This window comes from Rhodofomes roseus (genome assembly GCF_022264815.1).
Source record: "Rhodofomes roseus strain CIRM-BRFM 1785 chromosome Unknown C8Q71scaffold_8, whole genome shotgun sequence".
NCBI classification, from domain to species: Eukaryota; Fungi; Basidiomycota; class Agaricomycetes; order Polyporales; family Fomitopsidaceae; genus Rhodofomes; species Rhodofomes roseus.
In genome coordinates, this window is record NW_025952964.1 from 1,321,533 (window position 1) to 1,347,798 (window position 26,266).

The 26,266-nt window shown below is 56.2% G+C and overlaps 7 protein-coding genes and 1 non-coding gene across 8 annotated transcripts; 2 read left to right on the plus strand and 6 right to left on the minus strand.

Annotated features, from left to right (window-relative positions):
* Window positions 1-330: 330 nt before the first annotated feature.
* Window positions 331-7,067, plus strand: C8Q71DRAFT_898946 (uncharacterized protein; the record flags this gene model as incomplete). The annotated part of the gene is made up of 7 exons (XM_047928782.1): window positions 331-1,212; window positions 1,266-2,513; window positions 2,572-5,393; window positions 5,444-5,765; window positions 5,815-6,366; window positions 6,425-6,926; window positions 6,983-7,067. The coding sequence occupies exons 1-7, from the start codon at window positions 507-509 to the stop codon at window positions 7,065-7,067; spliced, it is 6,237 nt and encodes a 2,078-aa protein (XP_047780017.1). The 5' UTR covers window positions 331-506.
* Window positions 7,068-7,528: 461 nt separating this feature from the next.
* On the minus strand, window positions 7,529-8,906 carry C8Q71DRAFT_571441 (uncharacterized protein). Its single transcript, XM_047919437.1, has 3 exons — window positions 8,073-8,906; window positions 7,859-8,022; window positions 7,529-7,801 (listed from the first exon to the last, which is right to left on the minus strand). Exons 1-3 carry the CDS (start codon window positions 8,747-8,749, stop codon window positions 7,734-7,736), a joined length of 909 nt encoding a protein of 302 aa, XP_047780018.1. The 5' UTR covers window positions 8,750-8,906; the 3' UTR covers window positions 7,529-7,733.
* An 850-nt stretch (window positions 8,907-9,756) lies between these two features.
* C8Q71DRAFT_796341 (PEBP-like protein) lies at window positions 9,757-10,529 on the minus strand (the record flags this gene model as incomplete). The annotated part of the gene is made up of 3 exons (XM_047925669.1): window positions 9,757-9,944; window positions 10,000-10,129; window positions 10,185-10,529. The coding sequence occupies 3 exons, from the start codon at window positions 10,527-10,529 to the stop codon at window positions 9,757-9,759; spliced, it is 663 nt and encodes a 220-aa protein (XP_047780019.1).
* A 268-nt stretch (window positions 10,530-10,797) lies between these two features.
* On the minus strand, window positions 10,798-11,738 carry C8Q71DRAFT_755456 (uncharacterized protein). The gene is made up of 4 exons (XM_047923551.1): window positions 11,408-11,738; window positions 11,299-11,342; window positions 10,974-11,226; window positions 10,798-10,916 (listed from the first exon to the last, which is right to left on the minus strand). The coding sequence occupies exons 1-3, from the start codon at window positions 11,638-11,640 to the stop codon at window positions 10,976-10,978; spliced, it is 528 nt and encodes a 175-aa protein (XP_047780020.1). The 5' UTR covers window positions 11,641-11,738; the 3' UTR covers window positions 10,798-10,916; window positions 10,974-10,975.
* C8Q71DRAFT_t62 lies at window positions 11,665-11,742 on the minus strand. Its single transcript has one exon. It is a non-coding gene; the product is annotated as a tRNA-Ile (tRNA).
* Window positions 11,743-13,839: 2,097 nt separating this feature from the next.
* Window positions 13,840-14,419, minus strand: C8Q71DRAFT_723224 (uncharacterized protein; the record flags this gene model as incomplete). Its single annotated transcript, XM_047921575.1, has 4 exons — window positions 13,840-13,905; window positions 13,969-14,032; window positions 14,105-14,254; window positions 14,322-14,419. The coding sequence occupies 4 exons, from the start codon at window positions 14,417-14,419 to the stop codon at window positions 13,840-13,842; spliced, it is 378 nt and encodes a 125-aa protein (XP_047780021.1).
* Window positions 14,420-16,369: 1,950 nt separating this feature from the next.
* C8Q71DRAFT_857156 (uncharacterized protein) lies at window positions 16,370-18,797 on the plus strand (the record flags this gene model as incomplete). Its single annotated transcript, XM_047927377.1, has 14 exons — window positions 16,370-16,498; window positions 16,561-16,742; window positions 16,809-16,872; window positions 16,928-16,972; window positions 17,024-17,106; window positions 17,178-17,372; window positions 17,426-17,577; window positions 17,634-17,806; window positions 17,866-17,886; window positions 17,940-18,246; window positions 18,304-18,428; window positions 18,479-18,606; window positions 18,667-18,723; window positions 18,782-18,797. The coding sequence occupies 14 exons, from the start codon at window positions 16,370-16,372 to the stop codon at window positions 18,795-18,797; spliced, it is 1,677 nt and encodes a 558-aa protein (XP_047780022.1).
* A 151-nt stretch (window positions 18,798-18,948) lies between these two features.
* Window positions 18,949-26,102, minus strand: C8Q71DRAFT_755472 (kinase-like domain-containing protein). The gene is made up of 29 exons (XM_047923552.1): window positions 25,872-26,102; window positions 25,766-25,816; window positions 25,350-25,438; window positions 24,642-24,897; window positions 24,303-24,573; window positions 24,130-24,249; window positions 23,871-24,079; window positions 23,577-23,812; window positions 23,382-23,524; window positions 23,169-23,318; window positions 22,975-23,114; window positions 22,854-22,917; window positions 22,354-22,799; window positions 22,270-22,299; window positions 22,122-22,211; window positions 22,032-22,068; window positions 21,960-21,980; window positions 21,813-21,905; window positions 21,668-21,759; window positions 21,487-21,616; window positions 21,316-21,438; window positions 20,903-21,266; window positions 20,671-20,846; window positions 20,454-20,615; window positions 20,158-20,401; window positions 19,763-20,107; window positions 19,618-19,709; window positions 19,355-19,567; window positions 18,949-19,299 (listed from the first exon to the last, which is right to left on the minus strand). The coding sequence occupies exons 1-29, from the start codon at window positions 25,917-25,919 to the stop codon at window positions 19,019-19,021; spliced, it is 4,716 nt and encodes a 1,571-aa protein (XP_047780023.1). The 5' UTR covers window positions 25,920-26,102; the 3' UTR covers window positions 18,949-19,018.
* Window positions 26,103-26,266: the final 164 nt, after the last annotated feature.

Here is a 26,266-nt window from a genome sequence, read left to right on the forward strand (position 1 = left end):
CTCTGCGCCTCTCTTACCCCTGCCGACGCGTCCGAAGCACAGCGTACACAGAACCCTCCCAGTTCTAGTATTCTACGGTCGTTCGCGGGGTGCGGTGTAGGAGACCGGTTGGCAAAGCGACCTTGCGCAATTCGCAAGGTGAGTATGCAGCCATTCGATGCCCTCGCCGTCGTGCTCATACCGGACCCGCAGTGGCAAGTAGCCCTCCTAGCAACAACAGAAAGAAGAAGAACAGCAATTAACGAAGTTCGACATTCGTACGAAGACGACTTGGACAGCACCACGCGTTCAACGAGCCTAGATCAACACCATCTCACGTTTCATAACGACTGCACATATCTCTGCTCTCGACTCAACTATCACGACATCGACGCGCCCACCGCGCGTATTCTCTATTTCTCTTTGATTTATCTTCAGCAAAATCTGTGTGTTATTAACGACGATTCACGTTTCTGTACTCAACGCAAGACCGCTCACGACGACTCACAAGAACAAGTAAAAGCAAGATGCGTAACACGTTGCCCCTCTTGTCTCGTGCACCGGCCCCTTCCTCTTCCTCTTCATCGTCTGCTGTACATTCCCGACCATCGACCGACACACCTCCGCATGCCATGCCCACAATTCGACTGATATCTGCGACCCCGTCCGCGACGGGCTCGGCAGCCGACGCCAGTGGTAGCACATCTCTGTCATCCATCGCCCCCTTCGCGGCGTCGTCTCCTCTTGCCCCACGTCCCACGTCCGAGGCCCCGCGCAAGCGACTCGTACCGAAGAAGTCCAAGCTGGGGCTGCTCGCTGGCGTTGCTAGCTCCAAGCTGAAGGACAAGGCGACCAAGGATTTCTCTGATGTCGTTCGCCGCGTGGGTGGCGACCCCACCTCGACGTCAAGCGGACGCGGTGGCTTCGAGATCTACGTCGACCATGCGGAGGACGAGGAGCTCGGGGAGATCTTGGTGGTGAAGAAGAAGAAGAGCCGGATGGGGCTGGATAGCCTCCGTTGGGGAGGCGCGCTCGGTGAGGTGACGAATGTCCCTCCCGCTGCGCAGAAGGAAGGAAAGGCGGGCGAGACGCTGCTGCCTGTGAAGGTGGAGGAGAACCAGAAGTGGTGGAGCATTAGCCGTGGGCGGAAGGACTCCAAGGGCAAGGAGAAGGAGAAGGAGAAGGAGAATTCCGGGTCGAGTGTGCGGGCGAAGCTGGCTCCGCGGTCGAAGAGTGAGTCCTCAGGATAGCAGAGTTGGCACGTTCGGACTAACAGCTTGTTGCAGCCCCTGAGCCGGTGAAGTCGCTCGACCACGACCCTCAGTCCCTGTCGCGTGCGCGATTCAACTCGCTCGACTCCGGTATCATGCTCTCCAAGATGTCATCCCCTGCTCCCGAGCAGCCCGCGCAGACGGTCTATGTCCAGGCGCCTAGAGAACGTACCACAACCTCTGCATCTCAGGCGTCGAAGGGCAGCAACGGCCTGCTCGCGCCCGAGCCGAATCCCGCGACGGGCTCAATAGCTGTGCGCGCAATCAAGTCGATGCGCTCCCTCGCGAGGATGGCCAGCTGGGCGCAGCTCACCAACAACGGTGAGCAGGAGAACGTGCAGCCCGCGACTAAGGCGGCTGCTCCGAAGAAGACGAAGGAGAAGAGCGAGGCGGGGAAGAAGAAGAAGGAGAAGAAGAAGAAGGATGAGGAGAAGAAGAAGGAGCCGAAGGGTACGGTGAGGCGGAGGGAGGATAAAGAGGCGAAGGAGGCGACCGTGCGCCTTTCCGGCAGTAGCTTCGAGGCGGGCGCACTCAGCACTCAGGCGAGCCCGCACCCACAGCTGCGGGAGGGTGCTAAGACCCTAGGGCGCAAGAAGCAATCGACGCTTGGATTGGGCCTCCCCTCCTCGATGCGGCTGGGCACTGCGACTGCAACTGCGACGATGCGCAAGGTCTCGAACGCGTCCTCGACTGGCTCTGCGGAAGTCGGGCAACCTCAGGCTCCCGCACGGCTCTCCGTAGATTCTGCGCACCTCATCATGAACGCGCAAGGCCGCCCGACGTCCATTATGTCCAGTGGGTCATCGCTTCGGCCGCCGTCAACCGCGAGCGCCATCAGCGAGCGTAGCAAGGGCTCATCGTCGAGCAGCGTCGCTAGCGTACGCTGGGACGAGGCGGGCATGCGTAGTTCGCGCGAGCTCCAGCGGCTCGAGAGGAAGAGCAAGGACAGCACGCGGCCCCACGAGAGCAGGCGCACCAGCGACGGAAGGCGGCGAACCGCGCTCGTGGACATCTTCCCAGAGACCCAGGATCAGATGGGTAGGCCCTTGTCGACGTCGTCGGCGGGATCTGCGGTGAGCGGTGGTAAGGTGAGCATATTTGAGCGGCCGGTTGTCAACGTGGAGTCTGCAACGTCCGACGGCCACTCGGACGACGTCGAGAGCGTAGCGTCCGAGACGCCCGCTAAGAGAGCACGTCCGCGACCCGTGTCTGAGCAAATGCTCGGGAGACCAAGGCCTTCGCCGATCAGTGAGGACCCCGATGGTGAGAGAGCATGTTGCTATCATTACGGCGAAGTACTGACGCTGAGTATTCATGCTAGTTATGCTGTCGATGTTGGATGCTGCGACTAATGAGCTTGCTTCGCTCATCAACCGCCTCGACTTGGAAGCAACGCCAGCAAGCACTCACGGAGGCTCGCCGCTCCGTCTGTCGCCTGGTCAGCGTATCTTCGAGGACAGCCCAGTCAAGCGGCGTCTCCCCAGCGGTGGCAGCCCCCTCAAGTCGGACCTTAAGGGCAAGGGCAAGACGGAGTCGATGCAGTCCCTCCGCCCGTACGCGCAGATGCTCGGCGCACTGTCGGCGAACAAGGAGTTCCCAAGCTCGGTGCAGCCTATGGCTCAGCAGTACCCTGATGTCAGGCGGTTCTTGGGCCAGCAGATCGCTCCCTGGTCCGAGCTCGACTGGCAGGTCTCGCCGAAGAAGCCTGTGGGTATGGTTGTGCCGCGTCCTACGCACAAGCGGACGAACCCACCGACGCCTGCTCTCGACCCGCCTTTCGTCTTCCAGCCACTCAAGCCGGCGAAGAACAACAAGGCCGCCCCCGCTATGTCAGCATCGCCTGCTCCGCGTGTCGCCACTCCCCCAATCGCTACTGCGGATGGTGCGCCGTCGTCGAGCACGTTTGGCTCGAGGCCGTCCAAGGTCGGCCTGAGGGAGTTGGCCCAGGATGCATCCCCGACGCCCGTCTTCAAGCGCCATGCTAGGCATTTGAGGAAGGGCTCGTCGCTGGCCACAATGAACACCAAGGCCAGCGAGCTCAGCTTGCGCCAACAGGCCTCGAAAGACATGGTCCGAATCTCGCCTGAGGCGAGGAAAGGCCTTGGTCTCGGTGGGACATTGGGAGGCCGCGCGTCCAACGAGCCCCAAGTTGACCCAAGGGATCCGGACTCTGACATCCCCAACGAGTTGCAGGTGATTATTGCTGGCCAATCCGACGACGACTGCACACGGCGTCTCGACGAGACATTCTCGCGCTGCAGTACGCCAGCGAGCCCCCTGTCGCCTCAGGCGATCGCGTTCCCCAAGGCACTCCCGGAGTATTCAATTCCAGACAGGCCGCCATCACTCCCGCCTGTTCCCGTCTTCCAGCTCTTTGACGAGGACGATCACCAAGCGGACATTGAGAGCAGCCCGACGTCGCCTGCAGAAGACGATACGAAGAAATCGTTCGACTTCACTGGGGAACTGCGGAAGCTCAATGAGTCTGGTGGATCTGACCGACGCAGCTTCGTCGAGCAGCTCGAGAATGCTTTCCGGACTCCAGCCAAGATTGGGCTTGACTACGGCCTGGATGAGCAGCTTGGATTCAAGAACGATTTCTTGGACGTCCCGCCTGTCCCGCCGTTGCCCGCGAATCTACGCTCGACGCCCTCCGAGGACATAGCACCACGCAGTGTCTCGAACCCTGAGGACTATTCGGCGATGTACGGTCCATCTGGCGACGATCTGTACCGCGACTCCTATGCATCCGACGACATTCAATTCGATATGGTCACTGGCGTCGACGATGAATGCAGGGTCTATCCCGTGACGAAGCGATCTGGCTCCATGCGCACGATGGCATCCGATGGTCAACTCAACGTGGACTTCAAGTTCGGAGGCAAGCCGACTGTTCCCTCGACGGTGGAAGAGAAATCAGAGCGCCCCTTGACGCTGTCCGACATCATCCCGCCCCTGACGCATTCGGCTTCGCGGTCGTCTCTTGTCGAGGAGGACAGTTCAGTGCTCAAGTCAATCATGGCCCAAGCCGCTGAGCCCACTGTTGAGGAGGATAGCGTGCTGAAGTCTATCCTGGCACAAGCCGAGAACATTGTGGAAGTGCCACGAAGGCGTGCCCTTTCGGAGTCTAGCTCGAACCGGGTCATCTACGATCCTCAGTCTTACGCAGCTCATGCCAGCAACTCCGACCACTCTAGGCGCGAGTCTGAGGCTAGCTTCGCCGGTTTCGAGTCATTCGACGAGGTCAGGCGTGGCTTTGAGTTTGCGAATCGACCTGCCTTGTACCCACCACCTGGCGCAACTGCTCGTCGTTCTCACTTGCGGGATGAGTCACTGTTCAGTATTGCCTCCATCTCGTCTTATGGCGACGTCCTCAACGCTGGGGTTCCAGATCCTTTCGGATACAGTCGCGGTCTCAGTCGCCCAGCTTCCGGCGACGTCTCCATGTCAATGTCCGTCGACGACACGTTCTCGTTCATGCACAGAGGCCGCCGACAGCGTATCGACAGTGATGCGTCAAGCTTCTACTTCCGTGCACCGGGGACGACCTTCTCCCATGGTAGCAGGCGCGCCGGGCATCGTCGCGATGACTCACGGATGTCGGTCGCCTCAAACGCTCCTCCAGTTAGCATGTACAACCGCAGCTTCGGCGGGCATCGGCGCAACGACTCCAACATGAGCTCAAGTTCCGTCGCTCAGTCGTATGCTATGCATGGTGCTTCTGGGGGACGTGCGGCTTGGGCCCGTCATCGCCATGACCAGTCCGTTGACTCAGTCTGGAGCGATTACTCTGCGGGTCGTCTTGGGCGCCCCGGGCTGGGAGACAAGATGTTCGACAACGACCACGGCATGCCACTTACTGCTATCTCGGCTTCGCCTCCAGAGAGCGTTGCGGGCGACCTGCGCAGCAACGCGTCATGGGAGTCCTTTGTCCCTGCTGATAGGCGTGCCTCGGCGGATGAATCGATCTACGAGGATTCTGAGGACTACCATACGACGATGTCGCGCGACTCTGTGTTCGGCTGTACTGGATCAAACTCGCAGTATTACGACCAGATGCAAAGGCGACCGTTCCGTCCGGTGTCCGTGATCAGCGACATGAGCGTGCACCATCCGGGCAAGGAGGATGACACAATGATCACCGTAAGTGCGCCAGTTTCGTTCAAGTCCTTGTCTCTGATCACGGTTGTCAGATGTTCGACGGTGCTCGTGTACGTCGTCTCTCTACTGACTCCCGGATCGGTGGCTCCCCATGCGTGAGGATCGAGAAGGCGAAGCAAAGCACAGGACCCTTGCCTCAAAGAGTTTTGCAATTCCAGCCTCCCGACGCAGAGAACAAGGACTCTCCCGGTTCCCTCAATAAGAGCAAGCTGGTTGAGAAGCCCTCAATTGCATCGACTTCTTCTCAGCAGTTCGGCGGAGAGCGTATGATCCAGGCGCGCAAGGGTCTCCTGGAGCGTCAAAGCCTCGAAGACAGTGCACTCATTGCCCATGGAGAAGACATCCTGGCATCCCGTATGTGTCTCGTCATCGTTATGATTGCTGATGCTCACGGATGCATCAGTGCGCTCACAGTCCGTCTTCTCTCGTCCGGATATCGCTTCCCGCTCTCGCTCAAGCACGGTCAGCGCGAGCTCAGGCGGAGAGACACCTCCTCTATCCTTGTCTGACGGGTCCTCTCAGTCTGGCGGCTCGCAATCCAGTATTGACGTTGGTCAACTGAACGCTCTCCTGCTCAATGTTGCTAACCCGAGCAGTGGGATTGCGCGGAATCGAGTTCGCACAAGAGCCCGTGGTACCGGACACCGTCGTCGCATTTCTCAGGCCAGAGCGTCCCGTTCGTCCGTGTACGAGACCATCGAAGAGGAGTCCTCGGTCACGCTGTCACCTTCGCCGGCAAAGGCGTTGTCGCCCATCTCGTCGCACATGGCTACACCTGGAGACTCGGTGTTCATTGTCGACGAAGACAGTCAATCAATGTACAACGACTGGAACGATGAGCGTGGAATCACGACACTGCGAAGGTACTACGCCCTCAAGGATGAGGCGCATGAGACCGTCATCGAGAGCAAGCAAATGTGGATGGACACTCCGTTCTCCATCTTCGCCGTGCAGTGTAAGTCAACTTTTGTATTTACACGTGCAACATGCCCTGTACTGACATGCGGGTACAGCCTTCTACCCTCCTCATAACCGTGGAGGTATGTGTGCAATGCTCGAGCACTCACAGAAGAACTACGGTCCGCTGCCCTCAGATCTTCACCCGAGGCGTATTCGGTCGAGGACGTCGTCGAGAGCCTCGCCATACCCGCTCCCGAACCATCGCTCCTCATTCTCGCCTGACAAGCCGATGCAAGTCCACGTAGACTCCAGCCCAGAGCTCCACATCAGTCCTCAGCATCCCCCTTCGTTCTCCGTCCTCCGCGAGGTCCCCACGAATGTCAAGAACCAGTCGCCGGTACCCGCCCTGGAGGTCATCAAACCGTTCACGCCCTTCAGCGTCGAGTTCGACAAGTCCAGGCCGGACATCAGCAAGGACAGCTTCGTGCCGCCGGTCCCCGTTCGCCCTCGGGTGACCTCGAGTGTTCGCCGCAACGCGCTCGGGTGGAAGCGCCAGACAGGGAAGTCGTCGTCTAGTAGTCAGAAGGAGAATGCCGGTCAAGGAATGCTAATCACGTAAGTGCACACTTGGGAGGATGCATGAAGATGGCTAACGAATGCCATACACGCAGCCCCTCCGAGACGCTCAGGATCAATCGCCCTCGTCCCCAGCGCGGCCGTCCGACGCCCGCACGAGCCTTCGCTCAAATCGCATAACCCCATCCACACATCGTATAAATCTACACATCACCAGTCCTGCCACGAAGATCCACATGTTGTCGGCCTGCTCCTGGGGTCGACGACCGCGACGAGGACTGACATCTTTATGCTATGGTTATTGCTCTATGCTCTATCTCCCTCCAAGCTCGCATCACACACCTCGCTCTCGCCATCGCCATCGCACATCGACTCGCAACTGTTGCAATTTGCTTCAACGTTCATCAAGTCTTCACACGAACACACGCGTGCTATGACGAGTACACGACGCTGACGCCGTTCACGTTCACGTTCGCGCCCGCCGATCCGGTCCACGATCCGGGCGCACTCACGACACTATCGAACAAGACCCACACCCTGACGTCTCCGATTGAATTCTTGATTCACGACACGACCGTAACCTTCTTGGTCCCGATTTCCCTGCTGTGCTGGGGAGGGGAGTTTCCCGTTTCTTTCTTGACACACACGCACGCTGTTGTTGTTGTACAGTAGACACGGTTTGCTCTGCTTCTCTCCTATGCACACTCACGACTCGTACTGCCTATTTACGACTACAAATGTTTCAGACTGGTGTGTCACTTATTCGTAGAACGAATCTATGATGCGTTTTCTCTGAATCCGACGATGTGGGATGCGTCCGTGAGCGAAAGCGAGAAGTACATCGGGCTATGAATACCCCTGGTTTCGAACGAAACTAGCTGCAGGGCCATTCCGTTTCATGACGCCGACGTTTGCTAAAAGGCCGACGCTCAATATGCGGCCGCACATCGCATGAACAAGATAGTACATACCGGCTCTGCGTTCCCAACCTTTCGCGCGGGCAGTCTCGGGCTTGCCCTTCAGGTTGAGCGTGCGATTGAGGAACTTGTTCACCCTCGCAGGGGGCATCATTGCGCGCGGTATAGTCGTAGGCACCGCCGGGGAGGTGGGTGCGAGAGTGCGGATCGTCCGCGAGCTATTCCGGACGTGAGCCATGAGCCAACCTGCACAGTGAACAGTACGCACCCGGCTACGATGTCCTTGGCTTTTCCTGGCCGTTTTGCGCGCTTCTTGCGCGGGCGCGGGTCGGACGGCTCGTCTGCGGTGTCGAACCGTCTTTTGGAGGAGGACGCGGGGGCGGAGAGGGCGGCTTTGAAGAGGTGGTCGGGGAGGTAGGTCGGCGCGCGGGGGGCCTTTTTGCTCGAGGCTGGAGGTTCCGACGCGGACTCTGCGTCTGAATCCGAGCCTGTTGCGTTGGAGTTTTCTGCGTCGCTGGCCTCCTCGTCCTCATCCGAAGAGCCCTCGTCGTCGCTCTCGCCGTCTCGGTGTCCTCCGTCGTCTATGCCGCCCCATTCCTCTCCCACCTCGTCTTCCTCGTCAGACTCCAATTCCGCCTCCTGCATCGCCCTCTCCATCCTCGCCTCCAGCTCGCTCTTCGGTCCGCCCCCCTCCTCCTCGCTCTCCTCAGACGCCCCCGCGGGCTGCTTGCCCTTCCTCGTCGCGCTTTGAGCCTGTTCCTTCCGCCTGCGGTCGCGGTCGCGGTTCAGCTCCTTGCGCTTCTGCCTCTCCGCCGCCCGATGCTGCTGCAGCGCGTGCTCCGCGCCCTTGGCGGCTTCCTTGGAGGAATCGAAGGTGAGCGTATCGGGGGCGTCGTCTTCGCTTTCGCTCCCGCTCGAAGATGCGGCCAGTCTTGGAGGTGCCATTGTGCGGTGTATCGCGTTCGTTGTTGGAGGCAAGTCGCTGTTCGTCGACGTTCAAGTTCAAGCTTGCTGTGGCGGAAAATGTCGACTACTAGATCTGTAGATCTGGCAAGTATGCGCGTGGTGTGTGGCTAAATGGATCCCCCCCTCCTCCTCCTCCTCCTCCTCCTCCTCACGTACACTGTACAGGCTCAAGCACTCAAGCGCTCACCGATGCACCGTCTGCGGTCACTGCGCATGCAGGACTCGATATCCAGCTCTTTTCCAGTGCATCATAGACACCGACGGTCGCACAAAGCGATACGTTCCTGGTAGGTAAACAACTGCAGCGTATGACAGCATGGGAGGACCCAGGCATATTCAACCAAACGACACAAACGAGGACAACGGGAGCAAGATTGGCGCAGACAAAAGGTCACAAAACAGACCATGACTTGCACGTACGAAGGTTTTCGCGAGACGGTCAATAGTAAGTACTTAGTACACGCCTGATTTTCTGACACAAATCTTGGTTTAGGCTTGTCCCGAGATGCGCGCGTAGTACTCTGCGAGGTCACCGTGACGCCAGAATGGGATGCCAGCGGAGGTTTGGGTAGAAGGACAGTATGTCATGCATCGACGAAATGGCTCCTTATACGGCGGCTTAACGTTTGCGGATCGAGCAGCCACGAAGTCGCTCGGAAATGAAAAAGACCGCAGAAACGCCAGCGTACCAGTGATGAGATGCGTGTGTATATTCGCTATCCACGAGAGAGTTCATTCATTGATTCTTAGATGCAGAACGTTGCAGCTGCTACCGCGTCGGGCAATGCACTGTTACGCCCTCTTCCCCTCGCCGTCAGCGGTGACTGCAGGAGCCATTCAAGCGACGATTATTGACACTCAGCCGGTTTCCAGCGGTGAGCTACACCGAGAGGTGGATAATCAAGGAGTAATACATACTAGCTGCACCCCCGTAACTGGTTGCCTTGGTATATGCTACGATCTACTTCGTGTCCACGCTCTTGAAATCAATCATCCTCAGCTGGTGGCGCTTGCAGCAAGAAGTACGTCGCGCCCACAAGCTTCAGTCCATACTTCTCCCCGAATGCCACAGGGTCCCAGCTGCGCCTCTCCTCCAGTGCTGCGCCGTACTCTGGTGCGTCGGCCGGTAAGCGCAACGTCTCCGTGGTCGAGGGTTCCTGCCATAGCAAGAACGCTGCGCATGGCGCTCAGAAACATCATCCCAGGTACGAAAGGGATGGTCTGCTCACTGTATCGGTGCAGCCCGCTAGCTGGACGCGGCCCCGGGGGCCGGTATGGCGTCGTTGCGGGCTCGGTCTTGAGCGCATACGGGCTTGCGGTGCGGCTCGCAGTGCGCGGGGGCGCCTTCAAGCCTGTGATCTACGCGCGCTCAGCCACCGGCCAACGGATCGTGCAGGAACGCGATCGCACGCACCAGCCAATGTCTGAAGCACCTGAACCTCGGGTCGTCTCTGCCCGGCGCGTCCGGGTCGACCATCGCGAGCGTGTACGCGACCTCCCCCACCGGCGCATCCGTGCCCTGGCCGTCTGCGTCGACGGGCGCGGGGACGTCCGCCTGCTCCGGCGAGAGGCTCAGCGGCATGAAGACGATCTCGGGCTCCTCGCGCGCGGCCTCGGCCGTGAGGGTGTTCCCGAGGAGGACCTCCTGGCCGTTCGGGTAGGAGATCGTGAGCAGCACGGACGACTGGAAGGTCGGCGGGAGGACGTCGGGGATGAGCGCGGCGCGCGCGACGGCGGTGCACGGGTCGGGGTGCGCCATGGCGGTCGGTGCTATGGAGTGGAGGGTATCTGCGGGATGATGATGGACTTTGCGAAGGAGGGAGGCTGGATGGATGGAGCTGGACTCCATCTCTCAATCTGGTGATCAGCTTGGCGGGGGTGGCGGCCCGCTTGAGCGCGAAGACCCATGGCGTGGTTAGAGCTCATATCAATGCGCATCATTGAGCGAGATGCTCAGCCTGGGGGACGGAGGAGGAGGAGGAGAGATACAATTACGGAGTCACTCAACTTGGCGGTTGTCCTCGCAAATGACGGGTCCCACCAACGATATAGCTAGTAGATCAGAGGAATGAATATTATACATAGTGCACGTCGTCGAAAGCTTCGCGTGTCGTGATCATCCGTGCTGCAATCCAGTCCCTCGCTTCTGGGCAGACACAAGCATCAACTCGACGCATCCGACCTTCAATCGCATCCGACTCACCATTACTTCCTTGCCTCCTTTTCCACACCCAACAAGCTCGCCACGACACCCGCGCTCTCCTCCAGCCTCTTCCTCTTCTCGAACAGAGCCTGCACCGCGCTCGTCATCTCTGCGATGAGCCGCTCCTCGTCTGCTTCGGGCTGTGATGCGGCGTTCGACGGGTCTCGCGGGCGCATTGGCAGCGCGCCGACGCCCGACTGGCGAAGGACCGCTGCTAGGAGCTCTAGAGCCTGGTGAAGGGTGGCCATGTCCGCTGCGACATCCAGGATGTGACACGAAGTCAGCACAAGCGAAGCCGGAGAGAAACGAGAGCAGGAACGCGCACCTGCAGTCTGTATGGGATTGTTGCCCGTCTGATACGCATGTTGGCTACACAGAAGCGAAATACAAGCGTCACCGACTAGACTGATGGTAGAATCGTGCCCGATACTCACGTCGCCAGCAAAACACTCCTCGCTAACGCCTGTACGCGCGACACCTGGCCCAGCGCGAGCTGGCTGTTCTGCTTGAACGTCTCCGGGGATCCTACATCGGATGCGGTCGTCGAGTGCGAGTACTGCTGGCTAAGAGTTCCAGAGGACCCATCATAAAGACTCGGTAGACTGGTGGAAGTTGAGAAAAAGGAGGACTGGCTGGCCGTAAGGTTTGGGTAGGACTGGGAGAACATGGAAGAAGCGGTAAACAAAAGACTTGGCCAACGCCGGGGTCGAACCGACGACCTTGGCGTTGCATATTAGCACCACGCTCTAACCAACTGAGCTAGTCGGCCTTGTGAATATTTAGCTATAATGTTATTATCATGGAGTTGCCTCTGACCAGTAACCTAGTGACTACTTATCTTTTTGGTCAGCAACGGAGACTACTCACCTTGTACTCATTGTGTACTCACCTCTGCGACAGTCCCCTGAATCGCTTGGCGCAAACACTCGTATATGGAAGGCAAGATTTGAACAAGGCGAAAGTGTCGCATATAACTCCGATACTGCATGAATATTGAGTGGTTTGCTGTCATTTGTCGTTCGACTCCGTTGATTGACCTTATTCTATGGTAACTTAGTCTGTCGATTCCGAATCGACAGACAACCATAGAGTAAGGTCAGGTGCAGCGCGTACGTCACTATGATATGTACTCCAGGGTAGCAGGAGTCACTGCGGCAAAGAGGGGTATGCATGCACATACGAGGCGTGTGGGGTACCGGGTATTATGTAACAATCACTTACCAGTAACACTGGTCAGTCCAGACGCGACCAACGGAACTCATTCTCCGACACTGAATCGCAGCAGCGACCTAATAGAACCTACCGAAGGACGAACTCTACAAGTAGCATTGCTCTAGCATGTCATCTACGAACACGAGCAATGGCACTGGTGCTCATGGGGGCGTAGCAGAGAAGCTGAAGTACGTGTCAGTCACTGTCATTCACGCCACACCAACCCTGAATCGTTGAGGACAGAGGAGCCGGTCACGTCGTCAAGGGTAAGTCAATAACGTCCACGTCCAGACTCGTCATCCGCATGCCTTACGTGCGCTCCAAGGCATGGCGACGGCGAACAAGGACGAGGCTCAACGAGGCGTGCAGCAGATGAGCTCGGGCACCGGCGGATGCGCACCAGGCAGCGAGGACAACCCAAGCACGCTCGGCTCAGGCTCAGGCGCACCGCGCACCTCGACCTATCTCCCCTCCAGCGTCGCAGGCGCAGGCGGGGCCCAATCTATCACCGCGAGCGTCGGTGGCACACTTCCACTGCAGGGCCAGTACGAGGGATACCCCTCGCAGGAGGGCACCGCGGAGACGGACCGAGGGGCCGCGCGGAACGCCGGAAGGAATGACCGCGAGTTCGAGACGAAGCACGGCCCGCCTGAGAGTGGGACGTTGCCGAGGGAAGATGGGCCTCTCCCAGCGGCAGACGCGACGAGCTCGGGGCCAGGTACTGGGGTTCCTAGCGGCGGGCCGAGTGTACTCCCGTGAGGGCCAGGAGAAGCTATGTATCGAGAGCTCGTGAATGCCAGTGGAAGTGTATTTGTCCCATGTATGCGTCCGCGCGATAGCGAAATTATTGACATTTGTCAATACATTGATGTGTATGTTGACGCGCTCTTGAGAGATTTTGAGGGTTGCATGACCCTCAGGCTATTATCATAGCTGTCATATTCCACTTCGCGCAGCAACCGTGTTGGGACGGCTAGCTGAGAATCCGAGCGATACCGACCGTTAGTTTTGCATAATCTGATCTTGTCAACAGATCGTCGCCATAACACTCGCTGCTGTACACACAAACACTAACAGACAGAAAGCTCAGCGCAACGTCGCGCTATCATGTGCTCCTATGGCCTACTATTTCCTGCCAAAGCGCTCGACCTCCCAGCGGTTGTGGCTGTCCGTAGCCGTCGAAGTGAGGGTGACCTGCCAGCATAATCCAGTCAATGAAAATTCTTGAGGACGCCCGTCAAGCAGTCGCCGATGGCGTCCGGGGAGCACTCCTCGCCATCCTCGAGGCTCCAGAAGTACAAGGAGATGCTAAGTATGGAGGAGTTAGACCTCCGAGTCGGACTCGCTATGCAGCGGTAGCCTGTCTGAGGTAGTACTGGCAAAGTTCAGACCGTACGTGTAGTACTTTTAACCTCCGAATGAATGTCGTACTCCAACCGGTCGGCGAGGGTTATATTCAATTTAGCCTTTGGTCGTTGGATTCAAGATTCGGAAATATGATGCGTGCTCTGCCATTTTGCATAGCACCCAATCCACATGACGACACATGTCACACGGTTCCATAGAGCAGGCCTTGGTATTGTACACTTTATCGGACATCAATGCAGATCTACTCGTACACGCCACTGTACAGCGATCCTACTGGGGATCTCGCCTAGTTCCTGACGCGCTCGAAATGCCAATGGTTGTGACTGTCCGTGGCTGTCGTAGCGAGTGTGACCTAACGAGCAAGTCATCAGCGAGCCCGACGAGACATACATGCATTCAGTCGTTTCCGACGTACCGGAGTACCCTCTTCACCGTCTTCGAGGCCCCAGAAGTACAGCGTGCGATCGGCCGGCGAGAGCCTGAGCAAAGAAAAGAGGTCTACGGTCAGAAATTTCCAATAACACAGCGCCAAGCTACCGGAAACCTCGTACGTGAATACATCCCGTTTCCTCGTCTCCACAATAATGACTTGCTGAGACGAGCCCCTTCCAACAACGGTGGCCCCAACCGCGGCACGAGAGCCGGCGTTCGCATACGAGGCATTTTCTACATTCTCGATGGTAAACTTGCCGTTACCAAGTCTGACCACATTCCACTACGCCAACACAGTCAGCGAAACGTTGGCCGACGAATAACGGTAGTACGGACATAGGTTGCGCGCCCTGTGTTCTCGGCAGTTCCAATGATGCAAGCGGGTTGCTGCTGAAGACGTTCCTGATGATGTATGTACCAGTGCTGATTGACATGGCGCGGCGATGAGCAGGTTCGATAGGGCTCGTCGATGACTATCGGAGACAGCCGTATTCTTGCTCTTATACCCGGTGTGTCCAGTGTGCACATAGAACGCGCAGCACACCATCGCGTGTGTACGTCCGGCGGTCAATACACAGACGCCTAGCAGGACTGGGTATACATTGAATGCGCGCGTGATGAACCTGGCTACCCTGAGGACGGGAAACTTCAAAGAAGACTGCATTGAACAGCGTCAGATCTAAGTGAGTGACATTCATTACCGCCGTAATCACCCACTGCCGAGACCATCCGCATCCGCATAAACCATCTGTTCGGATGCTGGTCACTGACCTGTGGATGCCTGGAGCACGAATCTTACCACACCACCGCCCTGTGTGGTCTCAAATCGCGTGCCGACGTCTGAGTCCGTCACTAGCTTTGAAATTAGTCCGAGCGCCCTCAGGAATCGCCGTCCAGTTCATTTCCGCTGAAATATGGTGAAAGAGCCAGGTACGCACCGTTTGCGAAACCAAAGAAGGAATCTGGTGCGACGAACGTTTGTCACTGATATTGTTTGAACCGCGGCGATGTGGAGGTACTCATCCAGGACCCTGCGTGACAGCGGGTCACACGTACTGAGAAGATGCAGCGCCTCGGTTTGGTGATGCATGAGAACCAGGTCCGGGGGGAGCACGTCCCGGATGCGCTTCTGCCTCCCAGCATGGAATGCCGGCGAGAGAAGCTGTTCTTGGGCCACAATTGCGCGTTTTGGAAGCAGATGGAAGTGACACAAGAACCAGGGCAGTACAGATATGCGCACGACTCGGAGAAGCAGTTCAGGTGCATTCATACTAGGGTCAAGCTCGAGACACACAAATCCGACCAATGGCCGCGTTGTGTGTCTCGAGCTAAGGCCAAGTTCGGGAAGGCTCAGGCTCCGAGTCTCGGTGTGGCATCGAGGGGCTGCCCTGGCGAAACTGCAGTTCTTGTCTAGTTTTGAGATAAGGACGACCTGGACGACTAGTAGTACTTACATACTAAGCCTCCTACCCTGACTCACTAAGTGTGAAACTGAACATACCGAGCATTGAAATGTGAAGTGGAGCACGTGATGGATCGCTAATGGCTTCGTGCAGCCGCATTGTAAGTAAGTATCACGGTGCCACTGGCATGTTCAAACGTTCATGGCATTGGCCGTGGCGCTCCTCGTCGCCGCGCGCGAACGCCTCCTCTATGAACAATCAACGGTGGTAGGGAAGTACGATTGACCGTGTGTGTTGTACCACTCCGAGGCGATAACCGTGACACTACACCTGAACTAGGCTTTCAATATTGAACGGCGCTGGTACGCGAATCGGCTTCTATCTGGCAACATCGCAACGAGGTCGTCTGAATCCCTAAGGGGTTCACGCCGGGGATGAGCTAGCCTCAGAATACTATGTACGCCTTGTTGCAGCCATGCACATCCGTTCAAATCATCCTGACGCTCTATGCGCTAATGGAGACTGACGCAGGATTGGTAATTGTCCGAGGACCTGACTGCTAGGCCCGGGTGTAACTCCTATTGGTCAGCAACGGGGACTACCCAGTATCAGAACTCAGTGGTCACAAATTGCGGTAGGTTTTCAGCCTGATTTGGGCCAGTCTCGAATTGACCGATGTGTCCGGTGTGTGCAGTTAGTACGGCTGCAGATAATGGAACCCTCACGCTTGATAGCGCGTACCTTCACCCTCGGGGTTGTCGTGGCTATGAATGCCGTACGACCTGTGTACCAGACACACAAGCTTGACATGTGTAGAGCGCATGTCTGTCTCTCCACTCGTTCCCGGATTCAATGAATGCTGTACCTCGAGGGGACGCGGAAAACCTATAACAATCAGAAACTCAGCCGTCTGTGGTCTACCAGCCGCGCCCCCACTGAGAGCCACTCCAGCCTCTTGCATACCCTCGCCAGTGAACCACCATGAGCTTGCCATCAGGCACTTACACGATCACTAACGTTTCGTATCGGAACCGTGCGAGTCTGACCAGCGGCGACGATCAGGAGTTCATTCACTGCAAACTTCCAGGCGCGGTTGGCCCCAAGGAGCAGGTGTGCTGGAACTCAGGCTATCTTCCTTCATCCATGAGCGAGTACTCAATGCTATTTCGCAGTGGAGTTTGACCAGCTTTCCGGGCGATCGTTTCTGGATAGTGAATGAGGACTGCAAGCTACACATTGCAACACACCCTAATGCCGCAATCGCTAGTCCGGTCTTTGGTACGCGGGTCAACACCTCCATGGCCTGGATTATCAAGGAAGTTCCTGGCGACGACTATGGACCTGACGTATATAGGTCAGTTCAGGTTTCGTTCAGGTGGGACGAGAGCTATGGATTTGTCTGACGCATCCCGGACAATAGCATACACTCTGAAGAGATGACCACTCTCGCCTGGACCCTCAATGACGGACGCGACGGGACGCCTGTAAAGCAATTGTTCCGAAATCACACTGGACTGAACTGATTTACGATGTATTCAGATTTCGCTCCAGAATTTCACGAAGGACAGACGCAATCTATGGCAGGTATGTTGCTCAAACGGCACATTGACGTGCTGTATCTCACGCATAACCCAGATTTCTACATACCCACCCGTGCAACGCAAGGAATTTCCTTTCAAAGACAGATCTACCATGACCCTGTCGTCCGTTGAGCCAACGTACGTCTTTGCAATCATTTTATCTCTCGCGTACGCTTTCGTCGTTACTCATATGGAATTTGCACTGGCAGAGCCGAACCAGACTACCTCGCGGTGCATTGCGACTGGAAAGGCCTTCCTCCCGGTTATAGTTTCGAGTTTCCGGAACCTCTCTTGCTATTGCATCATAGCGAAGTCGTCGGGGAGATGATGATCCCCGCAGACGGGAAGTTCACGACAGACTCCGGGAGCATCTACATGGAGTTCCACCCGCGAGACACCCCTGCGTGAGTGTGCGCCATGGTAGTTGCTCCTCTGACTCACCGTCCGTTCGACACAGATTCAAGACTTTTGCGGCGGCCATTATGGCCGAGAGCGACGTGCAGGTCTATCTGCAGATTGAGAAGTTCAGGTTCTATCATTCAGGCTCGTCCGACGCGGACAAGAGCTACGTCTACCGCAGCAAGTGGAGCAAAGAGCTCATATTCAAAGGTACTGTTCAGATTTGCACGGGTCCGAGTCGTTTGTTGATTCATGTCAAATGACAGGCCTACACGCCTTCCGAGAATGTGTCAGCCTCAGAAACCTGAAGATCCAAGGGAGCAGCAGCGACAATCTAGGCCCTTACATTGTTGCTACTGTTGAGGCTGGGATCCTCAACCCATGCGTCCTCAAGTGTACCTCCAACATTGTCATCAGCATTCATCACGGCAGTTGCAAGGTGCGTTGCGTGGTACCTATGATCAGTATCACACAGGCTCATAGACGTGTTCACTCTAGCTGGGATCATCAGACCTGAAGGTATTATACAGCAAGATATCTTCGCTGTTATGCGTGTTCACAATTGTCGTCAGGATTTCACCGTCACTCCGCAGCAGAACGAGTCTCGCCAGATCACATGGAAGTTCCGACCCATGAGCCCAGCCAACGACGAACTTCGCAGCTTCCTGGACAAATGCTTCATGACAGAGCAGCAACTCCCCATCCGACTCGGCGTGGACGCAATCAGCACGACCATCTGCGGACGTCTCTTCAACCTTCCTCGCTTTGACATTGAGACACACATCCAAGCTTTCGCCAAGAAGCTCATCACCAAGGTCAACGTTCGCATATCGGCCATCACCGTGTTCAAGCGAGAACTCACATTCGATTTCGAGATGCGTGCGTTTTGCAACGTCACGTGGTGCACGATCGTCCGACTGACTTCTTTCGCGGCAGAGAACCCGTTCAGCGCCACTTTGGAGCTCCAGAATATACAGCTCAAGGTCAGCATCAGGGGGACGCACATCGCGACGGTCAAACATACGTTCGGTACGGGAGGCGTAGAGAGATTTATGATCCCAGTACGTTCCCGCGTGTCCCTGTAGACCCCGCCAGTCACGTCGCTTTGCAGGCCGACGGGCAAGCGAAGAGCCCAAAGATATCTAACTGCTGGCTGAATGCAAGTTACTTGAAGGCCTTCCAGCTGGCCTACTCCGCCAAGACGCCATTGGACGTTGAGGTCACTACGGCTGATCTGTCGTACGTCCTCAAGCTGTTTGTCGCGCGCACAGTCAACTGACATGATGAGTACGTCGGTAGCATCGACCAGTACCCCTTGAAAGGGCTCTCGTATAACCTGTATGACATTCCGTTCAAGTCAGTATCTGTCCCTGTCAGTGACGACAACAGAAATCACTCACGCACACGTGCACAGGCTCAACCTCTTCTGAACATGCTTTGGAAAAGTCGACGTAGTCGTGTAGTCGTGACCACCATTGCGGGTCAAGCTTGAAGCGTCATGTCTATTCGTACTCTGTCTGCTCGGCGACACCAGAAGGAGCGCTACGGCGATCGACGAGAGGTTAAAACTCAGACTAGTCGGTGTACCATCGTACTGTAGCTCGTGATGTATTACATAGCACATTAAGATTAGCATACATACATGACGACCCTAGGAGAGAGTGAGCAAAGAGATGCGCTCGTCCTTGACCGCGAACAACAGAATATACTTCTGACCGTCTGCCTTCTTCTTAATTACAGCTTCTCGTAGTTGATTGGTGTAAGCTCCGTACTGAGCGGGGAGCATCGCTGATATCGCCTTCCAAGCTTCGTCGTCCGTCACCCAACTTGCGTTCTTCGACAGCTCGTCGAACACCGATGTCGGCACGTCGACAGCAAGGGTGGGCATACCCGCAGTGGCTGCCTGCTTTACTTCGAGGGCCGCCTCAAACGCTGATACATTCCATGGTCAGCCGTGCTTCTCACCCACGGAAGGAAGGCAAGATACCTCTATCCATAAACATCTGCTTGGTGTACTTGGCTCGTTTCTTGGTGTCGCTGGGTAGTATGAGCTGCACGTCGGCCCGGCCAACGGGCTCCTTCGTTCCATTGCTCACAGGAGTACTCTCAGCGACAGCTGAAACACCCGAGATGGAGGCGTCGATCTTATTCTGCTCCAGGAGCTGCTGCTGTAAGAACGGCACAAGCTCATGCCGTGATACTGCCAAGGATGTTAGCCTGGAGGATTCGGTGAGTTCGTGTCTATATCACCTTCATACTCGGTGCCACGCAAGACGCTCTTGACTTTGAAAGCAGGCTGATCAACCCGTCGGACGGATCTGGGGCGCGGGTAGACCACAAAACTGTCGAAATGAAGCAGTGAAAAACACGTCAAGCATACAGCACGTGAACTTACAGAATGCCTTCACGGTAGCAAACATCCATATTATTCTCGCTGTCGCCGTCCGCAAGGCTTGAGTCGTAGATGACATCGGTGCTGATATTGTGTTTCCAGAGCATGGATGCCACTTCCAAGCGATCAGCGAGATATCCAGGTTGATAAGATACAATGTAGACATCGCAACGTCGTGGACTCCAGTAGCCGAACGAGCGATGTTCCTTCAGGAGGGTCTTCACTGAGGCACTCTGGAAGGCCGCCAGGACAGCGGTGATCTTATCGAGAGATATCTGGACAGCAACAGCGCAAGTCATCTCCACCTTGGGCTTCGGTGGAGAAAGCCGAGCGATGAGGTTGTCATACCTATCTTTGTGATGAGCTCCCGCACGGTGGACGCGAAAAACACGACTTACCGCCCGCCTGCTGCTAGGATGTCCGACCTCTTGTTACTTCTCACTACTTCAAAGCAGACACCGTCCCTGAAGTAGGAGTTGCGATTGATCGACATCAAGGGATTGAACAGGATCGGGCGTGTGACACCCGAAGCGGCTGCAAAGGTGATCGTGCTCTTGACATCCTGGATATAGGGAGTGAGCACAGGTAGCAGGGCGGGTGCCGTCTTCTCCAAGCGCGCTATGACGCCATCGATATCCTCGTCTACACGGAGTATGAATGGGGAGCAATGCAGTGTACTAAGTATGCTACTGACCAACTTCAGACAATAATTCGAGTTCGTCCACGATGTTCCTCGAGATGCCCTTGCGTAGTAGCATGGAACGCTTCTGAGACTGAGAGGACTTCGTCTGGTTGAGTACGTCTAGGACGGCGTCGCGCACGTCACTGGGCACACGATCCAAGGCAACATCTAGGACTAGATCAGGGTGAGTACAGGACTCATAGAAGAACACTAGAAGCGGGTGTCTCACTCTTAGAATGCGATATATGGATCTCGTACAACTGGCCCAGATTTGCGAAATTGTTCAGGCAGTCGTGAGCGATGGACAGCGCCTCGGCAGCGGCAGCAGTGGGTCCAACTACCAAATCCGGGGTGATGATATCAAATACTGCAGCCTTTGATACTCTGGGATGGCCGGAAATGACACTACACGAGAATGTGATGATCAATCAGGAATTGGCTAAGCACCCGGCATCACTTACTTCGGTCTATATGTATCGCCAATGTAGAACCGCTTAATCCGCTTGGTGCCTTCTCGAGCTGCCAACCTAGCAAAAGGTAGAAGAGCGTTGTTCGGCAATGCGACGACTTCGCCATGTCGATCCAAAAAGACTGCACGATTACGCTCTTCCTCCGTGCTCGTGATGGGCATCAGTAAGGGAGGCTCCATATTCACAGCACCATGAAGGCGGAATATCTCCACAAGGCAATCGATGACCTTGCCATTGAGCGTTACATGTTCTGGGAGTTCCGCTTGCAGATCATAGAGGAAGCCCCGCACGGGCTTGGCGGGCTGGTTAAACAACGAGGAAAGGACAGCTTGCAAGTGAGGCGAATCCGGTTTGGCTGGAACAGGAAATGAGTGACGCTTTCAGAATTCTTTGAACAGACGTACTCATCAGCTTCAAGGCGCCCTTGAAGTATTCGTCTTCCCACCGCGGAGGAAGGAGCGAACTCTGCGACAGTTCAAGCGCCGTGGGTCGGTCATTAGGTTTATGCTGCAATAGCCAGGTAATGACTACACAAAGTCAGCGAGGTCTGAATCAGTTGACCCAATCCTACTCACTCTGTCGTTGTCTCGCACGATGGGGTTGCCAACTTGCAGGAAAATAAATGCCTGGTTTCCGCAGGTCCTCCAGCACAACAATGCGCTCCGCACCGGTTGAGAACATGTAGTTCATCTCGAAGAAGACAATCTACAGTGGAGTCGTCAATGGCTAGTGAATCAACCGGAAACTGGCACGCACTCCGAGGCTATAAATGTCGGCTTTAGTGTGATCGCGCGGACCTCCCTTGGAAGACTGAACCTCTGGGGCGATGTACAGCCTCGTCCCTACGTCTGAGTCAATGTGTTAATGTGATATCCGACGTTTCAGTAAGACTGAATGGCACCTAAGGTCATGTCTGCATCCTGAACAATGGGCGCCGTGACGTCGGAAGGATCAACAGCAGCCAGACTGGATGTCGCAAGACCGAAGTCACCAACTACGACACGTCAATGATGGCGGTCACAGCATAGTCAGGGAGGCCATTTCGTACCTTTGCAGTCACCTTTGCCATCTATGCTCTGAATCAGCAGTCGATCTCACTGTTGTTTTAAAATGTACACACCGATGAATATGTTCGTCAATTTGATGTCCCGATGTAGCTATAAATGGCAATCAACAGACGGCAACGTAGTACTTCAACAGAATCACGTACGATGCCGAGGCTAGACATGTGCACAAGCGCATCAACGATTTGTTGTAATAGCCGCCAGGCGTCTTGCTCAGTGAGCCCTTCAGCAATCCGCTATGTACCGCCGTGAGTATGTGGGCTTCAAGAATGACTTGTGTCGCAGCGCACGTACCTCTTTCAGAGTCTGGCGTTCTACATACTCCTACCGTCGGGTCGTGTCAATGCCTGCAGACTACGACAAAGGCAAACGACCAACCATCTGGATGTATAACGTCCTGGAGACAGCCGGCGCAGGACTCTCAGGTACGAATCCATTGCTCTCAGCCAAGAACAGGCTTCTGAATGCCTCTTCCCCTTCACTCTCCCCGCTGGATTCGCTTCCTTTTTCAGGGTCGGCCGACCCCGAGCGCGTGAAATGTATGCTAGGAAAGGAATGCCTGCTACCTGACCCGATGTCATCAAGATCGACGGTGAAGGGATCACCATCGGACCCGCGGGAGCGCGAGTCGGGCACGGAGGTGTCGCCATCTGTTGCTGTCTCTCGGTCAGACTCCGACGACATTGCGGTGGAGGCTGGTTCCGATGTCTCCACCCAGGTTGTGTAGTAACGGACAATAAAGCGGTGGTTTAAGCGGCTTAAGGCATTGACCTCGCGGAAGATCTTGCTGTCGCTCTGGGATGCTCGCAGCCTGATCTTCTTCACTGTGCACGATCAATGAGCAAATGTCGAAGGCGATACCGTTAATCTCGACACACCTGCGTAGATACGAGAGTCAATCTTGTTGCGGGCTTTAACGACGGAGCCAAACGCGCCACGACCCTGTATAGGCATAAGCATATCAGGACGATTATGCAGTCTAACTAGCGGCTATCCTACCAGTAGCTCAAGTTCTTCCCAGTCTTCCTTCCACCTGCTGGTATGCTTCGCCCTCGGAGGCGGCATCCTGAAGTAGTCAGTCTCAGGAGATCCGTTGGCGAGCTGAAACCACATAGGCGTCTTCGGACCCGGTGTCCGCGCTGTCCCTACAAACTGTCCTGATACACTCGATACGCCGATGACATCTTGCTTACCTGGAATCGGTATCGCGGCGCTTCGAACTGTGACAGGGGAGACAGGCCGGTCTTGCATGTTCGCGAGGAGTGTGCCAGAGGAGACTGGGTGCCTTTTGCTCTGTGTCAGCATGTCGACTGCTTGCTGCTGCAGGTGAGGAGAGATCGAAGCTATGCCATAGTGAGATGGTTCGGTCAGTCTTTCCAGCAGGTGCGCAGGATAAGAACACGAACAGTTGCGTAGCGCCGTGTGCACGTCGGGGAAGCGTTCCATGACGTCGCTACCCATCAGCATCTGGAGCAAGATGATACCGACCGCATGGATGTCTCGAGTCTTCGTGTACACCAATGGCGACTCAACCGCCTCCGGCGCCAGCCTACAACCTTCGTTACTACCGATTCTGTGAGGGACTATCACCTGTCGCTCACCATCCTTCCGGGATCGGCGTCTCATCGACCTTGGGATCCATGTTGAACCCAAAAGGATCGGACCGGTGCAGGTCAAGGAGACGGACGTGGTACCCGACCTTGAAGATCTTGACCATCTTCGCCTGGCCACCCTGTTCGCGCGGCGCGAGCCCAATGTGGTTGATGCACAGGCCGCGATGAACCAGTTCCCGAGTATGTATCGCGTGCAGACCGGAGAGGATCTGGTGCAGGTACTCCTGTAACCCATATGGGCGTCAGTTGCATGCATGTCGTGGTCAAACAGGTGTTCCTTACAGACGCACGCTCTTCGCGCAGCCAGTCGCAGTCCTCCAGGACGTCCTTGAGCGTCACGGCTGGCCGCTGCTCGGTGAGGATGATCAGCCGAGGAGACCCGCTCGAGGTGGGAGTAATCAGCGTGACTGCGAGAGTCGACAGTACATTCGCATGGCGGACAGTCGTGAGGCGTTGAATCTCAGTCTCGAGCTGCTTGAGCTTCTTCCTGCCTGCTTTCACGTGTTTAGAGGCTGGTGAGTCGTCTGTAAGGGATTCGTACCTTGCGTGGTCGTGTAGTACTGCGCATGGAAAGTGATAGAGAGCAGTTCGAGAGGGAGCGTCTTCTTGTCGTTGTCGTCCTCGCAGACAGGATCCGCTTGGTACATCGTTCCCAAACATTCTGCTCCGTTTACTCGTCAATAGACCCAGTCCACCGCTCGGAGCGACACTCACCCTGCCTCGGATGGAAGAGCTTGACCTTGCTGAAACGTACGCCCTGCCACTCGATCGCCTGTGCAAAGGACTCAGTCGGAGTAGGGTCTTCCGTAGACGGGACTTGTGTCGCGTCCGACATCGCTCGCTTGCGTGACTGCTGCAGCACTCTCTCTCGCTCAAGCTGCTGGCGATACGCGTCCGCCTTGATCTGTTCCTCAAACTCCAGAGCCAGCTGGTTGATCCGCTCCTCCTCCTGCTCAGCCTGTTCTTCTTCCCTCTGGCGCTTCGCCTGTCGACCAGCCACCGCCAGTCAGTCAGACTTGCCATTCGCAGGTGTAACACGCGACTGGGACGCACCAGCTCCTCCTCGTACGCGCGCCGGTTCATCTCCGTCGCGAGCGAGCCGACGACCTCGACCGGGGGCTTCACTTTGTTGGAGATCCAGTCCTGCGCGAAGGTGACGATCTGGAAGACCATCTCTCCGCCCTTCTGCTTCAGCGCCTCCGCATGAATCGCGTTCGAAAGTTGCGTTATGTCATGGGCATTGAGGCCGTGGATAGGTTGTTGTATCGTGAATGTGGGGCATGCAATAGTGGGGTATGTCTTGGGAAACCTACGGCGGCAGAGTCAGAGAAGAGATCTCATTGGCGGAGCGATCCTGTTACACCGTGGGCACACCAGCAATTTTGAGCTCCGAAACCCCGTACGAGGATTATTACCCCCTGGCAACCTTTTCGGGCTCCGAATATCCTCAGAACATGCTGCGAACGCGATGCATTTCGACATGTTCGGAGGCCGAAAAGGCATGTTCTCGGCGAACATGCTACGAATATCAACGATGTCGGAGCAAATTCTGAATCAATGTAGCTCTCCGGAAAGGTTCCCATGGGGAACAGATGTTATCAGCCTTTTCGGAGCCCATACATCCTGGTTTGCCCGCGGAGTTGAGCGCCCGGGTAGTCAACCCTAACCCTACGGGCACCAACAGGTGCCAGTGAATGCAACGGCCGCGATCCCCAGCATGACGGCAACCACGTCTAACATAGCGAACGAAATGATACGCACTTAGTATGTAGATGGAAATAGATCTTGTCAGCGTGTTCGGGGTCGGGGTGGGATACTTTGATGATAAACTCGGGCAGACGTGGTGCTCCCTACAAACAACCGTTAGTATAACGTAGAGGTGACTAGCTATCCCGACACCGAGCAAAGTCTAAGAGAAGGGAAGCTAACGTGAGAAACGGCGACATGGTATCGCAGTTGGACGCGACGATAGGTCAATGCAATTGGTCGAAGGGCGTGGCCACACACACGGCATGGTGCAAGCAAGATGAATAGGGGGGTACCGCGGGATCAAGTGTCGGGCGAGACAATCGGTGTGTATCGTTGGACTCAAGAGTGGTCTCGCTCGCCGTGAACCGGAATGTCCGCCTTGCTCGGGGTCGGGTGTGTAGCACGGAGACAAACAGCAACGAACATACCTTCCAAACCTTTGGAGGGGGGCACTCGATAAAATCATCATCGTAAATACTCTGCCCACACCCGTCAGCCTCTCTGCTGCGACCTAGACGCCACTCGAATGCGTACCTTGAGCGCTGTAATCTCCAATTGTTGGCGTTCTTCCTGAGATTCCATGGTGAAGACCAACAAGCAGTCGACCTTGTGCTTGAGGAGGGGAGGGCCCAGCGGACCTCGGCAGCTCAAGCCTGCATCGCTCGCACCTGTGCGTGTACGTGGATGGTCGTTGCGGGAGGGAAGATCGAACAAAGCGCCTTCGAACGCGCTCTGCTCAAATGAATCACGGAGAGTCAGATTCTCTGGCACGCGCCCGGCGCATTGCACCTCGCAGTCGGCTACACTTGCCTTTTGCGGCTGTCACGAACACAGCTGTGACACCACGTGTCTCATGTCACGCCTCGTCTCATGAGCCCTGTGCGTACGGGAAAGACTACATTCAACCGGATCTGGCCAAGGCACCTCCA